General features: G+C 45.2%; 1 protein-coding gene and 1 long non-coding RNA gene across 11 annotated transcripts in view; one reads left to right on the forward strand and one right to left on the reverse strand.

Annotated features, from left to right (window-relative positions):
* Positions 1-6,290: 6,290 nt before the first annotated feature.
* LOC112644402 (uncharacterized) lies at positions 6,291-12,307 on the reverse strand. Of its 2 annotated transcripts, XR_003126348.3 has the most exons (4): positions 12,006-12,307; positions 11,598-11,746; positions 8,305-8,529; positions 6,291-7,657 (listed from the first exon to the last, which is right to left on the reverse strand). It is a non-coding gene; the product is annotated as an uncharacterized LOC112644402 (long non-coding RNA). The 2 variants fall into 2 exon arrangements; XR_003126347.3 differs by having other exon boundaries at positions 11,598-12,307.
* Positions 12,308-12,662: 355 nt separating this feature from the next.
* MAP3K4 (mitogen-activated protein kinase kinase kinase 4) overlaps positions 12,663-15,307 on the forward strand; it is a 110,850-nt gene continuing 108,205 nt past the window's right edge. For 4 of the 9 annotated variants that reach the window (XM_035704606.2, XM_049114187.1, XM_049114175.1 and 1 more), the window contains exon 1: positions 12,667-12,998. In XM_035704606.2, coding sequence (XP_035560499.2) covers positions 12,838-12,998 — 161 coding nt within the window. In that variant the 5' untranslated portion in view covers positions 12,667-12,837. Of the gene's footprint in view, positions 12,999-15,307 lie in introns of all 9 variants that reach the window. The other 5 variants (XM_049114172.1, XM_049114179.1, XM_049114173.1 and 2 more) reach the window with 3 other exon arrangements.

Raw genomic sequence — 15,307 nt, forward strand, 5'->3', positions numbered from 1 at the left:
TATAGGAAACTTAAGGTTACATTGTCACCTGAAATTGGTTCTGGTTTGAAGTCTGCAGGAAGAACTTGGTGGCAAGAATTGAAAAATCCTCTGTTCACCTAAGCCTGAGTGTGTTAAGGTAAGCAGAGTTAAAATAACTAAAGAATTGGCCATTTCCTGTGGGTAAAAGGCATCTCTTAATTCTTTGCATATTTCAAAGAAACATCTTATAGCTTGTTTTGAATCTGAGTACATTAAAGAAACAAGTATTCCAAAGAATGAATTTTTTTTTTTTTTTTTTACAAGAGGTAGAAGTGTAAAAGAGCAAATGAATCTGATCTCTTAGCTCCCATCTGATCTCTGCAGCCCACTGAGACCAGGAGAAAGAAACTGTGGAATTTAGGAAGATAAATTTTAAAATTTGACTACAAGTCAAAAATATAAAGGTTTATCCATGGCAAGAAGGGCCAAGAAAATGCTGCCTCTTTTTTAGGTTTCCCAAGGTGCAGAGAAAGAAAACAGAAATTGTTCGAAAGAGAGTTACAGAGATGATGACAGGTTTGGGAAATAGGTCTAATGAGCAAAGAATGGTGTTATGTTTTCTGAAGAGAAGAGAGGATGTTAGTAGTGCTTGAGGGTACGAGGATATTACTGTACCTAGTACATGGTAGGATTCCCTCTGCATGGATGCTGGGCAGAAGGCATGGTCCTAAGCATGGGTTTCTGTTTAAAGCTAAAAGAATTTCTTTACAGTCTGAGCTGTAAACCAATGGTCTAGGCAGCAGGGGAAGAGAAAGAATTTTCTGGAAGTCTTTCAGTGGGCGGATCTCTGCTACCTGTGATAGTTTGAGGGTGTTATGGGTTCGTGGATGGCAGAGCAGCAAGGCCATCATACTTGTTGTCACTAGAGTGATCTGTACCATATATATAGACAACAGCTTTCTAGAATTGGAACACTTCATTCATAGCTCATTCTCAAAACACTCATTGAGAAAAGTAGACATGAGGGTCAGGCACTGGGTCTTGGTTGCCCAGGTGGGTCTAGGGTCAGAAAGAAGACCCCTCACAGCAGCAGATCCAAGGCTTTTCCTCACAATCAGGAGGTAACATGCAGAAATACATTTTAGGTGTCAAGCTCTCTAAATTGCAGTGTTTATATTCAAATTCAAAACTCCTTGCACTTACTTAACTAGCTTAAAGTACCAGTAATGAGGCAGCATTTCAGATGTTCACAAGGCCACTTTTGAGCGGTTGAGGGAGGTGAAAGAATGGACTGTGTTGACTCATGAGGTCCACAGCCTAGAGGGCCCAGGGCTATCCACCGCTATGCCACTCATAATGTGAATCCTTCTGATCGCAGCAGCAAAACTGTAGAGCTTAAAAGCCACTGTGCTTGATTTCATTTCAACAAACTGTATTATCTTATTCTGATACAAAAATCTCAGTAAAACCGCTGTTGCTCAGATTTTAAGAAGCATTTACCACTCAGACATTGGTGAGGACATTGGTGAGAGCACATATGCGGAGGCTTGGCAAAATTTGGAAATTCATTTCCAGTAGACAGAAAGAGCTTCTACTAACACCTTCATAGCCATGACTCACTTTGATTCATGAATGTAGAAGTGGCTCTTAGGTGCTTTAGCATGAGATAAAAATTGATTTTTTTTTTTTTTGAATCAAGTTGAATTAAGGAAAGAACATTGTCAACATCAGAGCTTAGAACAAACAACAATTTGAGATAAGCGTTAGAGATCTGGCTTTATCATGATTATATTCATTGAGATGTTTTGAAACAAATATTAAAGATTTCAAAGATCCCTCATGTCTCTGTCTACATTGTTCCACTGGATAATCCGGAGGCCCTGGGGTTAGTCACTGAGGCGCTTTTTGTTTATTTGTCAGAAATTAGCTCTGAACACAAACAAGGCTGGTTATGCCTGGCTGTGCTGTGAAAATAGATAAGCTTCTGACTTTTGCCTTTGGAGACTCCAGCTCATAGCTAATCACAACTGTGGATACGGATTACTTGCAGGTTATTCTCTGTGAGAGGCCAGGGAGCTGACAGTTGCTCAGGAGCAGACCTCATGACATCTGAGCCCTATGTTTTATTACTTGAGTATTTATTGAGTCTTTTCCATGTGCTAGTTAATGAGGAGAGGGCAAAAGAAATGTAAATCTTGGTCTCCCAAAAGATCACCATCCAGCTCAGGGACAAATGTAGAACCTAGAAAGACAGTCAAGTCAAAAGTAAAGGCTGTGCACCAGGAAGTGATGGGATGAGCCATGAATACAGGAGCCCAGGTGAGGAGAGATGGGCCACCTGGAGAGGATGAGGATTTCATCACAGAGGAGGTGGGGCTTGGGCTGGATCCCCAAGGATGGGCAGGGAGCAGAGCAGACCTTCCTGCCTGACATTGTTACTTAAATGTTACCTGCACTGGTTTGATCTCCCAATGAGATTGCACACTCCCAGGGGAGAGTGACCTTTCCCTCCACAACCAAGGCAGAGCTATGCATACTGTAGGTGAGTAGCAATCTCCCCTGGAACGAGGTTGTCATGAAAGTGCTCAAAAATACATGGGGGAAGGTTAATTTGCAATGACTGAAATTGTTAATAGGGATAAGACATCTCTATAAAAATCTTTTAAAAAATGTTGTTAATCTCTTGTAAACATTTCGATGGCTATGACCATGACAAAGCCAGAGATTTCTTCCTAATGCTTATCTTGAATTATTATTTGTTTTATGCTCTTATGTTGACAATGTTCTTTCTAAAACTCCACATGAGCGTTTTTTTTTTTTTTTTAAACAACTTTTATCCCAATCTCGAGTGCCTAAGAGCCACTTCTGGGAGACTGATTTGCAAGGCATGTCCTAGATAAACTGGCTAGAAAGGTTTTTTTAAATCTTTAATTTTTCAAAAGATTTTATTTATTTATTCATGAGAGACAGAGAGAGAAGCAGAGACACAGGAAGAGAGAGAAGCAGGCTCCCTATGGGTAGCTTGATCCCAGGATCCTGGGATCACAACCTGAGCCAAAGGCAGACGCTCAACCACTGAGCCACCCAGGCGCCCCTGAAGAGTTCTTTTTTTTTTTTTTAATTATAATAATTAGGAGATGACATCACTGAATCTGGAAGCCTGAGAGCTGTGGACAGTAGATTCTGGACACCGAGTAGTAGGGGTGGCATGGGAGCGTGTGGAGATGTGTACATGCTGTCCAGTGAAGCAGAGAGTAGGGAGGTGATGAGACTCCCTCTCCACCTACACTGCTGGACTCAGGGAACAGAGGACAGACGGGAAAGGGGACCAAGGATCTGAGGAAGCTGGTATTCGGAGGACAAGGGTCATCTTCACTCTCATGCCTTATTCCTAGGTTTTCACTTGAGCTAGCTGCTTTGATCTCATATTGCTAAGCACGTCAGTTCAGTGTTTTCCAAAGAGAAATTGGGAGCAAACCCAGCAGGCAGAGAGAGTAACCAGAACACTCTCCCACACATCTGGCTGAGGTGTTGGGCCAGTTCGTAAACACGCCACAGTGATGACCTAATAATAACAGAGGCGTCACGACCTGGCAGGCAGCAGGGGACAGGAGGACATTTGGCCTGAAATCCTCTGACGTGTCCAAGCTCACACTTGGGTTCTGCTTTCACCGGTTCCCCAGCACCCAGCCGACTGGGACCTGGGAGTGCTCTGACTGGGGATCTGGGTTGAATGAATCACAGCAGAGACTGCCAACCAAGAGGGAGATTTACAGCCTCCAGCCTTCTGTTCTCAGCGTTGCAGACGCGGACAAGGCCTGCAACCCTCTCCTGACACAGTGCGGGCCGCAGGCCAGGCAGACATCATCATTCTGCTGCTGCTAGGGAACCATGGCCACTTGGAAATGTGTCTTCATCTGTCCTCGTATTGTGATACTTTGTCTTGTACGAAGATTCTAAAATTGAAACTCTCAACTGAGAAGAGTCATTTCAGCGCTGGCTGCCGTGGTTTGCATGCAAAGTGCAGACTGACATTTGAAGTCCTTGACTTTCTAATCCCCACCAGGGGCACACTCTTACCACCATGTCATCTGGACGGTGTCTGTACCCCAACCTGTACTCACTTTGGCTCCCTGTCCTTCCCTCTCAGCACCCTCCACCCTTTCTACTTGTGGCATCCCATTGGTCTCAAGGCTCTACTCAAGTGCAACCCCTTGGCCCCATGTTGTTGCTCAGTAGCCTGCTTCCAGAGAGGCCTGTAGGTAGTGCTTTATGGCAGACACATGGCCAGACAGATGGATGCCTTGGGCGGTCTAGGTCTGCCATTGGTTGGTCAACACGATGTCTTAAACTCGCTTTGTGGCACCAGGGGGATTTGTTGAAAATATAGATAGATGCCCGGGTCCTACCCCATAGGTTCTGATTCACTGATACCTGGATGGGGCCCAGTGATTTGCATTTCTCTGTGGAGGTTCCAATGCTGGTGGTATAAGGATCCTGCTTGGAGGATCCTAAAATGTGCCCCTACCTCCCCTCCCCTGTTACCTTCTTTTTTTAACCCTCTCTTAGCACTAGATTTGATGAAATCCCTAAGTGATGGTTAATATCCCAACACGATGTCAACTTTACTGGGCTGCAGTACTCAGATATGTGGTCAACATGATTCTGGGTGTTTAAGTAATAGATGTTTATGCTGTCACAGTTCTGCGGGCCGAAGTCCAAAATCAAGGTGTCTGAGGGCCATACTCCCTCTTGGGGAGGGAGCCTTCTCTACCCCTTCCTAGCTTCTGGTATTTGCTAGCAATCACTGGCTTGTAGATATGTCACTCCAATCTCTGTTTCCCCTGCCATATTGCCTTCTCCCTGTGTGCCTATCTACCTCTACGTCTATTCTACTCTTACAAGGATGCCACTCACATTGAATTAAGGGCCAACTGTATTCTGGTATGACTTCTTTTTTTTTTTTTTTTAAGATTTTATTCATTTATTCATGAGAGACACACACAGAGAGGCAGAGACATAGGCAGAGGGAGAAGCAGGCTCCACGCAGGGAACCCGGTGTGGAACTTGATCTCAGGATCCTGGGATCATGAACTGAGTCAAAGGCAGATGCTCAACCGCTGAGTCACCCAGGTGTCCCTGGTATGATTTCCTCTTAATTTACATCTTAAATGCATCTGCTAAATCCCATTTCCAAATAAGGTCATATTCACATGTATCAGGGGTTAGGACTTTGACATATCTTTTTGAGAGACACAGTTCAACTCAGGATCCCAGGATCATGACATATTTACTGATTGCACCTGACCAGGGGGGCTTAGTTATCTTTCCTTGAAATTAACATCTCCATCTTTTCTTTTGGTCATTTCCTTTAAGCATAGTTCTCTGATTTATCCAAGCAGAATTCTATATCCTTGCAATTCGAAGTATGGTCCATCTTTGGGCAGCATCCATAGCACTTGGCAGCTTGTTAAAAATGCAGACCCTCTGGTTCCACTCTAAACCTACTGATTTGGGAACCAGCAGTTTAACAAACTCTCCTAGTGATGGATATATACTTTAAATTTTGAAAAGTGGTGGTCTAAATAACAAAAATCTTCCTTTTGGTTTACCTTCCTTTTATACTGGTGAATGATCCTGGTTGCTGTGAACACATTATGGACAAATGTCCTTTGTTTAAATAGGAGAATTAACCATTATGCATTCTTTTCTTAAACATCCTTTGATTATTCTTTGTAATGTACGTGAAGTAAAAATGTTCTGAAGTCATGAGTTCAAATTCTATGATTAGTTTAACCAAAACTATGCTAATCAAACCTGAATTGTCAAGTAAACCATTGTAAGAAAAATCTTCTAGTGTGGAATCATTTCTAGCCTATACTACCCAAGTCTGAGGTGGAAGGGAGAGGATGATTAATTTGGAAAAAAGTTTTTAGGGATTTTTTTTTTTTTGGTTGCCATTTTTGGGGAGAACCACAAAATAGCTCTTCTCAAATGTTGAACATTTATTTTGTGTTATCTGGGAACATTGGGAAGACATGTTAAGAAGGCAAGTTTGGAATTATTACAAACATTGATTTCCAAAGATTAAGAGTTGTCAAGAAATGACTGTCTTATGAAACCAGGAAATTCAAGACTTGGATACTTCTGTGATTAGTGAAGAGAAAAATCTTGCTCTGAGAAGTTGGTTATATTAAATGGCTTTGAATTTTTTTTTTTTTTTTTTTTTTTTTTTTTTTTTTTTTTTTGAGAAAGGGACAAAGGGGTGGAGCAGAGGGAGAGGGAGAGAGAGACTCTTAAGGAAGCTGTACACCCAGCATGGAGGCTTGATCCCATGACTGTGAGAGCATGACCTGAGCTGAAATCAAGAGTTGGATACTTAACTGACTGAGCCACCCATCCAGGTGCCCCTGAAGAATGTTTTTAATTCAAAGAGTTCATGTTATTGCAAAACTACTCTGAAAATGTTAACTTCAGAAGGATAGGCCTTTGACTTTTTGAAACTTCTTTCTGGCCTTGTTTATAAGTCCATTGGCTCTAAATATTTTCGATGTACATCAGAATCATATTTCAATAAAAATTAGTGTCTTAGGGGATCCCTGGGTGGCGCAGCAGTTTAGGGCCTGCCTTTGGCCCAGGGTGCGATCCTGGAGACCCAGGATCGAATCCCACGTCGGGCTCCTGGTGCATGGAGCCTGCTTCTCCCTCTGCCTATGTCTCTGCCTCTCTCTCTCTCTCTCTGTGTGACTATCATAAATAAATAAAAATTAAAAAAAAATTAGTGTCTTAAATTCTATTTTAGTATTTATCAATGACTACTGTTCTTTTTCTTCAACTGGAATAAAGGAAGTGCCAGACAACCAAAGGGGTCATTAAAATTCTTCATCGTCAGTATAAGAATCCAGGTTATTTCTGTTCTAATTTTTTGTGACTTAAATCTTCACATAATATGAATTAACATTGCTTTTACCCCCATACTGAATGTCTATTTTTTTATATAACTTTTCTTCCTTACTTGTGTCCACTTTGTCTCTGACCCTTTAGAACATCTATTACATTTTTTAAAAATCTGCCTTATGATGCTTCTTAGGGTCATTGTGTACCTCAGTAATTTTTATCTTAGGCTTATTTCCCCAAATAGATCCATCCATCTATCCATCTGTCCATCTGTCCGTATATTCATTCTCTTTCCTGCTCCTTTTTTTTGAATAGACATTTTACTGAACATGTACTATATGCAGTATGTTATTCTAGGCACTGAAGAGACAGTGATAGTAAGAAATAATGCCTGCTCTCTCTAGAAGGTCATAGGTGAGGAAAGATACATGTAATCAACCAAATATATGGACACAGTTAGGGAGGCAGACAGTGCTAAAATAGGGGTTCACTCAAGATGTTACAGGGACATTGCAGGCAGCACCCAATTGTCATGTTAGGACAGACTGGTGGTGGGGCTCAGAAAAGTCTTTTGAGTGGTTTGGGAGAACCTTGAACTGCATTTGGAATGAGTGGCTTTGGCAGGAGAGAGTGAAGAACAGAAGCCTCTGGTGGAGCTCTTTGCTAGTCCAGTCATCCTTTCTGTGTGCCTGGTTCCATGTCATGTGTGAAGTACATGCTTATGGATTGGAGGGATCAGAGAATCATTTAGGAACTGTAGCTTGTGGTTTCATAGTTCTTAAAGCTTGCACCTGGACATCTGAAAGAGGAACGAAAGGGAGAGGATCAGGCAAGTTCTATAGCTGTGTTAGTGGGGCAATGAGAGACATTTTTGGCTAGCAAGAAGGGCTCTGTCAAGGATTTAACGGCTTACAGGACCCTGGAGAAGCGAATGGAAAAGTCAGAGCAGTGATGAAGTGTGGGCTCTCCTGACTTTTGCTGTCTACACTTCCAGAAGGAAATGCATTCTCTTCATGCTGTGGATCTCTGGAGCACCCATCCTCTTCTCTGGTCTAACTTTTCACATGTTGGAGGACAATGCCTTCCCCCCATGAGTCTTGTAACCATTGAAAAAGAGAGTGACTTTTTATCCTTTAGTGATTCAGAGCCCTTGGGGACTCATTTTAGACCTTTTGTTTGTGTAGGGGAGAATATCTGAAATAAGGGATGATTTGTGTCCTGATGGAGAAATCACAAAAACAGACTAATCGCTCATCAGGGGTGATTTTACCTGACTTCTCACTATCTACCAGAAAAGCGCAAAGCTTCAATGTTACAAGGACCATTTAAAAAGTATAGTAACTAATTATCTTTTGTATCCAAAATTTTTTGTGTTTTACTAGTGGGTAGAAATAGATGTCATTTTATTATTATTATGGAAAAAATATCTTTGTGTGTAATGCTCACTTTAGGTTTTCTTCCACAGGAGTTAAGTTTTTACTGCTGTATCTTGAGCTGGACTTTCTTGGTATGTGCTGGAGTGAAAATGAGTCGACCCTCTCTGGTCATGAGCATATTGGGGTTGTCCGAGCTCCTGTCTTTCTGCCTCTGCAGAGCTGGGCGGAGCTGCCAAGGAGCCAATGGCAGGAGAGGGACTGGCTGGGGATGTCTGTCCGAGCTTTGCACAGGAATCTAGGTAGAAAGCTCATGAATACCACAGGGAACAGAGGAACTTAGCTAAGTGTAGCCCCATGCTCGGAATAATTAAGAAAGGGTACAGCCTCAAAATCTGTTTTTTGTTTTTTATAACAGAGACATGGCTCTATTTATAGCATGGCTTGGCATTAAAATTCAGCTTGCAACAGCTTTTTGAAACAGCTTGCAACAAAACCTGTGATATTGACTTTCTGCTAATATACTAGCCCTGATAAGATGCTAAGGTATTAAAAGGGTGGTTTTTCAGATACTGAGGTACCATAGTGATCTCCTTTACATTGAATGTCTTTGTCATTTCTGTTATAAAAAACAAAACCAAAAACTCTAAATATATATATTTAGTACATGTTATATATTAAATATATATCATATATAGAAAAACCTCTAAATAAATAAATAATAAATAACTAAGTAAATAAATAAACATGGCAGTTGGAGCAGACCATCACTGTACTTATACTGAAAAAATATATATATATTAGTTTGAGTCTTCATAATGGTAGTAATATGTATCAAATTGGCCTGAAACTTGTGGTAAGCAAAGTTAAGAGTGTTGTGTAGTTCAACCTAAACTGGATCCTTATTAAAACTTTCAACTCATGGGCAGCCTGGGTGGCTCAGCAGTTTAGCGCCGCCTTCAGCCCAGGGCCTGATCCTGGAGACCCGGGATGGAGTCCCATTTCGGGCTCCCTGCATGGAGCCTGCTTCTCCCTTTGCCTTTGTCTCTGCCTCCCTCTCTCATGAATACAACAAAAACAAAACCCACAAAAAAATCTTTCAACTCGTTTTTGTTACTCATTTTATTTTTATTTATTTATTTAATTATTTTATTTATTTATTCATAAAAGACAACAGAGAGAGAGGCAGAGATATAGGCAGAGGGAGAAGTAGGCTTCCCTTGGGGATCACGACCTGAGCCAAAGGCAGACACTCAACCACTGAGCCACCCAGGTGCCCCGTAACTCATTTTAAAGTAAGAAAATTTAATAAGGGCCGTGTGAAGTCAGTCTTGAGGACAGAAAGTGAGAGGCATTCCTCTGTAGCTGGTGTTGTCATTGTTTTTGAGAATGTGATTAAAGGCAAGGAGATCTGTCATGTGACAACAGTGATAACTTTAGAGACAAAATCTAATTGTAATAGTAGTTTATTAACGTTCAAAATAAAAACACCTGCATCCTGAATGCAACAGTATTTGCTAGTTTGGTATGTGTTGAACACTGTGCTGGGCACCAGATACAGCCAGACGAAACCTCCTTCCAGCACTGTCCACTTAGTGGTTAGGAGACAGAAAGGTGGATAAGAGAAGAAGGATCCTATGGTGAAGGAGCACACACTCTAGCGGAGAAGGCAGAAAAGGAATCTGAGGGCTGGAAGGGGTGGGTGTTGTGGGGGCCTGGGTTGAGGTAAGCCATCCCTGCACTTATATTGAATATTTAGCACCAGTTGCGTTAGGTTTCTATACAAGATGCCTTACATGATGCCTTACATGTTAATTTGTTTGGTTCCTGCTAAAATAGAGAGTACCCTTAGGTGGAAATTAAAATAACAAAAAGTCAGTCCCTGATTTATATTTGTGGAGTATTTTTGTGTCTTGGGTGTACCTGTGTATATGGTGGCTCCACTAAAATCAGTTGTCACACTGGCTTGGAATACCAACATGGAAGAATAATATGGCATAGTGCTGTTTACAGGTGAGGGATGCATCTCATTACATAACATTTAATACTTGTAATATGCCTTCCAAGAAGGGTTCTGGCCCAGAAAATTATAAAGGAGAATTAAGAGAACCAGAATTACAGAAAGCTGGGAAATACTTTGTTCAGCTTTCTTCACACAACAGTGAATTAGTAAGTGATATAGATCCCTCTTGAACAAATATTTTTTAATTATCATTTGAATGGATGCCAATTCTAAGCCTGCCAGAGTGTGCAGCTCTCACTCCTGCCCTGGAAGAGAACGGGCCAGGTGGAAAGGGTGGTATGACAACATAGGAATTGCTTGGGTACAATCCTAGTCACAGTACAGACGATGGAATTTTGAAGAACCCAGAAAGGTTCTTTATGGACTTCATTCTGACAGCGGTGAATTAGGTAAGAGGGTGACATGTTTGCATTGAGATCTGGAAAGATTAGTGTGACTGCACGGTGAGGACAGACTGGATTGGGAGGTGCGTGCAGGAGCAGGGGCGGGGAGGCCTGGAGACTCACAGGGATCTAGGTGAGACAGGATGGTGGTCTGAGCTAGTGGATGGAGACAAGTGTGTGGATTCCACAGGGGAGGTAGAGTTTGCCAGGATTGGGGACCCACTAGTCAGGGGGCTGAGGGCGTGGCCATTCAGAACTCTGATGGAGCAGGGGTGCTGTAGTTCACCACCAAGTCAGAGGACATGGGCAGGTGCAGGTTTGAGGTGGGTGTGAGTAGGAAGGAAATCAACTCGTACCTGGGAATCTGGAATAGTGAATCGCTGACATGAAGTGGCACAGAATAGGGAGGAGAACACAGTAATAAAAAAATGTGGATGCCTATCACCAAATTCCCTTAAGTGAAGGAAAACTTCACTGCACTTAAATTGAATATTCAGTACAAGTCTATTTACTAAGGTTTCTACACATGATGCCTTCTGTGACCAATCAAGTGTAAATTCGTTTAGCTCATGCTCAAATAGCATCCTCAAGGGGAAATTAAAACAGCAAACCACACATCTCTCAAATGTTGGTCTATGTATCAAATATAGATGTCCAAGTTTGGAGGGCCTGAAGATAGGCCCCAGGCTTAGATGGTCCTCAGGAATTATTTGTGAACTATGACTTATCCACAATATTAAAATGCTTAGATATGAATTAATGAGGATAAAGTTAACTGACTTGGTCATACAATTATTTTGAAAGAAAATCTGAAATTCAGTAAATAAGATTGGTTGTATAACCAAATCATTTAATCACCTTGATCAACCTTGGTAAAACATGATTTCCCCCTCCAACTCCTTTCCCAGCTGAGATCTGCAAGGCAGTTATCACTGGCTGATACGCTATATGTTCACTTACTTGTTTTTCTTCTCTCTCTGTTCTTCTTACCTAGGATGTTGGCTCTGCCAGGAAAAGATTTAGTCTGTTCTGCTCACTGCTATAGCCTCAGCACCTAGTACAGTATCCTGGCACATATATGCATTTGCTAAGTATCTGTTGAAGGAATGCTGTTGAATAAATAAAATGAATGTCAATACAGACGACCCTGATAAAATAGATGGAAGCAGAAGTTTCTGCAAGGTACTCTGAGGGCAATATAGCTAATTTCACAACTGGCCTCTAAATATAGCCCTGTTTATAGCGTTTTCTGCCTGGACCGGTTTTCTTCCCAACATTTACTCAAAACGTGCATTTTTACAGACTCAAGCTCCACCGAATTAAGTTTTTAAAAACCAGCACATGTGAATGAACGGAGATATGCTTAACTTTAAACGATGCTACTTTTGAATTAACTCTGCACTCGGTGGGCAATTCTGTAAAGACGGGCAACTTGCAGCCGTGAAGCCCGGCGTCCCCTGTAAGGGCCCAGGATGCCCTGGAGTTGCAACAGGGTTGCTCGAGGTCCGACACGCTCTCTAGAACTCCTGCCTCCCGTACGGGGGCAGCCGGCACTGCCGCCCGGGCTCCTGCAAATGCAAAAGCACCGAGTGGAACCGAGTCAGGTTAGATCCGCGTTCGCTCCCGCCCGCTGGAGGAGGAGGGTAGCCTCGGGGTCCTGTGTCTCCCGAGACCCGAGGGTCGCGGGTGGGTGCCCAGGGCCCCCGGCAGGCCCGCGCGGGGAGCGGGGAGCGGGGAGCGAGCGCCTACTGCGGAGCCTGCTGCAGCCGCCGCCCGCCGCCGGGAGCACCGCGCGCACAGCTTCCCCCGCCCCCCGCCCCCAGCGAAACCAGCCGAGCGCGGCGGGGCGCGACCCCGGGGCGAGGGGCCCCGACGTGCGTCCCGGGCCGCCCCCTCGCTCGCCCACGCCGCCGGCCCCCGGGGCCCTTCCCCGCGCTCCTCCCTTCGCGGGCTCCCCGCCCGCCGCCGCCGCCGCCGCCGCCGCCGCGCCCGCCGCCGCCCTCCGAGGCTTGTCCCTCGCCGCCCGCCGTAGCCCGGCGCTGGCCGGTCGCCGTTTCCAAGATGGCCGCGGCGCGAGCGGCTCCTGCGGCGGGCTAGAGGCGGAGGCGGAGCCGAGTCACTCCCGCACTCCGGGGCTCCGGTGCCCCGCGCCAGGCTGCAGCTTGCCGCCCGCCGCGGCCATGCGAGGCCCCGTGCACGGATGAGAGAAGCCGCCGCCGCCGCCGAGCTGGTCCCCCCGCCCGCCTTCGCCGTCACGCCCGCCGCCGCCGCCATGGAGGAGCCGCCGCCGCCGCCGCCGGGACCCGAGCCCGAGCCCGAGCCCGAGCCCGAGCCCGAGCCCGAGCGCTGCCGGGCGGCGAGGTGAGTGGGGCTGCGGCGGCGGCCCGGCGCGAGGAGCGGGTGGCGCGCCGGCCGGAACTGGGTCGGGAGGCCGAGGGGGCGTGGGGGCCCGCGCTTCCCGCCAGGTGGCGAGGGCTGCGTCCCGGTGCCGGGCCGGGCCACGGAGGGGAGCGCAGGGGCGGGGCGGGGCGGGGTGCAGCTCCGGGGCCCGGGGCACCGCGGCCGGCCCGCGACCTCCTCCGCGACCTCCTCCGCGACCTGCGGGCGGGGGCCGCGCCGAAACCGCGTGCAGCGTGGCCGGAGGGAAGCGCGCCCTCCGCGCCGCCCCGCGTGCGAGCACCCGAGCGGACGCCTGCGGAGCCGACGCGCGCAGCCCGTGGCCCTGCGGCCCGCTGCCCTCCTTCTGCAACCCCCGCCCCCCGGCCCTCCGCTTCGCCTCGCCTCGCCTCGCCTCGCCTCGCCTGCCGTCTCTCCGGTGGGAACTGCGCTGGGTCTGTGCGGGCGGCCGGGCCGGCTTCTCCCCGCGGGCCCCTTACCGCCTCGGCTGGCGGCGTGCGAGCTGCACAGCGTCGCCCGCACGTGCCCGCACACAAAGTGCAGGGCTGCTTGCTCTGAAACTTTGCAACCGCCTGAAGCTCCTAAGATGGAACTTCGGTCCCCAGAGCATTTGTTGCATTCCGTTCCTGAGACACTCTTGCTCATGAATTTTATGTCGGTTTTTTTTTTTTTCCTTCTTTCTTTCTTTCTTTCTTCCTGATTGGGAAGTCAGACTCCCCATACCCAAGGATTTACCTCTTCTCATGTGCTTACGTTTGTTCTGTTCCACTGTCCTCTTAGCCCGTCCTTCGCATCCCAGAGTTAAACTTGCAAACTGCTGCCCCCTGTCCCTTATAATGGAAATACTTGCAGAGTTCCTCTTGAATCTTCCTGTCTTGCTCTGTACTTCCAGGAATACGGCAAAAAAGCGTCCTCTTTGTTTTTCCTGCTTAAAAAAAAAAAAAAAAAAAAAAAAAAAAAAAAAGTTTAAATTTGGTTAGCCCCGAACACAGAAACCGTATTCTTGCTTGTCGACCCAGTCAGTTCAAACAGATTTTATTTTTATAAGCTGCGGAAAAAACTTCGTTCTTCGTTTTCCTAGAATTCTGAGATACTTCTGTGGACTTTTAAGGAACAGCTTCTCTAAATCATATTGCAGGGTGTAAAGAGAACACGTTTTGTTCCTTGCGAAATCCGTCTAACGTTTTTAGACGTGTTGCCAGAATACCTTATTGTATACAACATCCCTTAGTAGATTATCTTTGAGCGTTTTGACTTAAGTTTTTAAGAAGAATAAGAAGGACACTTATTGACTGCTTAAAATGTGCCATTTGCTTTGCTTCCTTAATTTTTACAGCCACCCCGTGAGATAGGTCCTGTTATCTCTGTTTTACGAATGAGTAAACTGAGGCACAAAGGTTCTGCTGTGTTTTGTCTAAGCTTTTACAGCTAGTTGAACACAAGTCCGGCTGCACACCCGTAAACACCTTGAAGAAGAGGCGTGATTTTATTACCCAAACGGACAGATCAGAGGTTATAAATCAGTGTAACGGTACTTTGGAAATAAGTAGACATGAACCTTCTTAGGTGAAAGTAAGAAGGGTGGAGTGGAGTGGAAATGTGCTGAACAATCACTTTCCCCAAGGATAAAAAGAAACCTTGGTGTTTTTTTTTTTTTTTTTTTTCCAAGTCAGGTTGCCTTTCTTTGTTATAATAAAAATAGGTCAGGATAAATGGGCTTCATCCAACTTTAAGTGAACAGCAGTGTACAGAACAAGAAGATCTTAGAAATATCTTTCTTAGCAACATTATAGTTAATTTTACAATAGCAAATCTGTAAAACAGATTACTTGGCCAAGCTGTGATTTTGTCTTTTATACTCACTCTCATTATCACCACCACCTCTTCCATACACAGAGCCGACCTCTGACAAACTTCCTGTGGATCATCAGTAAAAGATGCTGCTCTAGGGGTTCTGCGACTGTTTATTTGAATTTCTCTTATTTGTGTTTGTAACTATTTTAAAGAAGCTCAGTATGCACGTTCAAAATGATAGATGCCGCATTTTAACACCGGAGACCAAAAGTGTGATTTATGCTACCAGATTAACTGGTTTTGGGACAGACCGAATAAAACTCCTTCTGCCGTCTTTGTTCACGTACTGTATATTAACGTGTCATTGATTAGGAAGGCTGCTCTAAGGCACAGGTCTTTTGTAGGATGCAGGCCTACACATGTTGGCCAGTGCATCACTGTGGCAGGTGCCAGCCCAGCACATCTGTTTGGTGCATGCT

This window comes from Canis lupus, chromosome 1 (assembly GCF_003254725.2).
Source record: "Canis lupus dingo isolate Sandy chromosome 1, ASM325472v2, whole genome shotgun sequence".
NCBI classification, from domain to species: domain Eukaryota; kingdom Metazoa; phylum Chordata; class Mammalia; order Carnivora; family Canidae; genus Canis; species Canis lupus.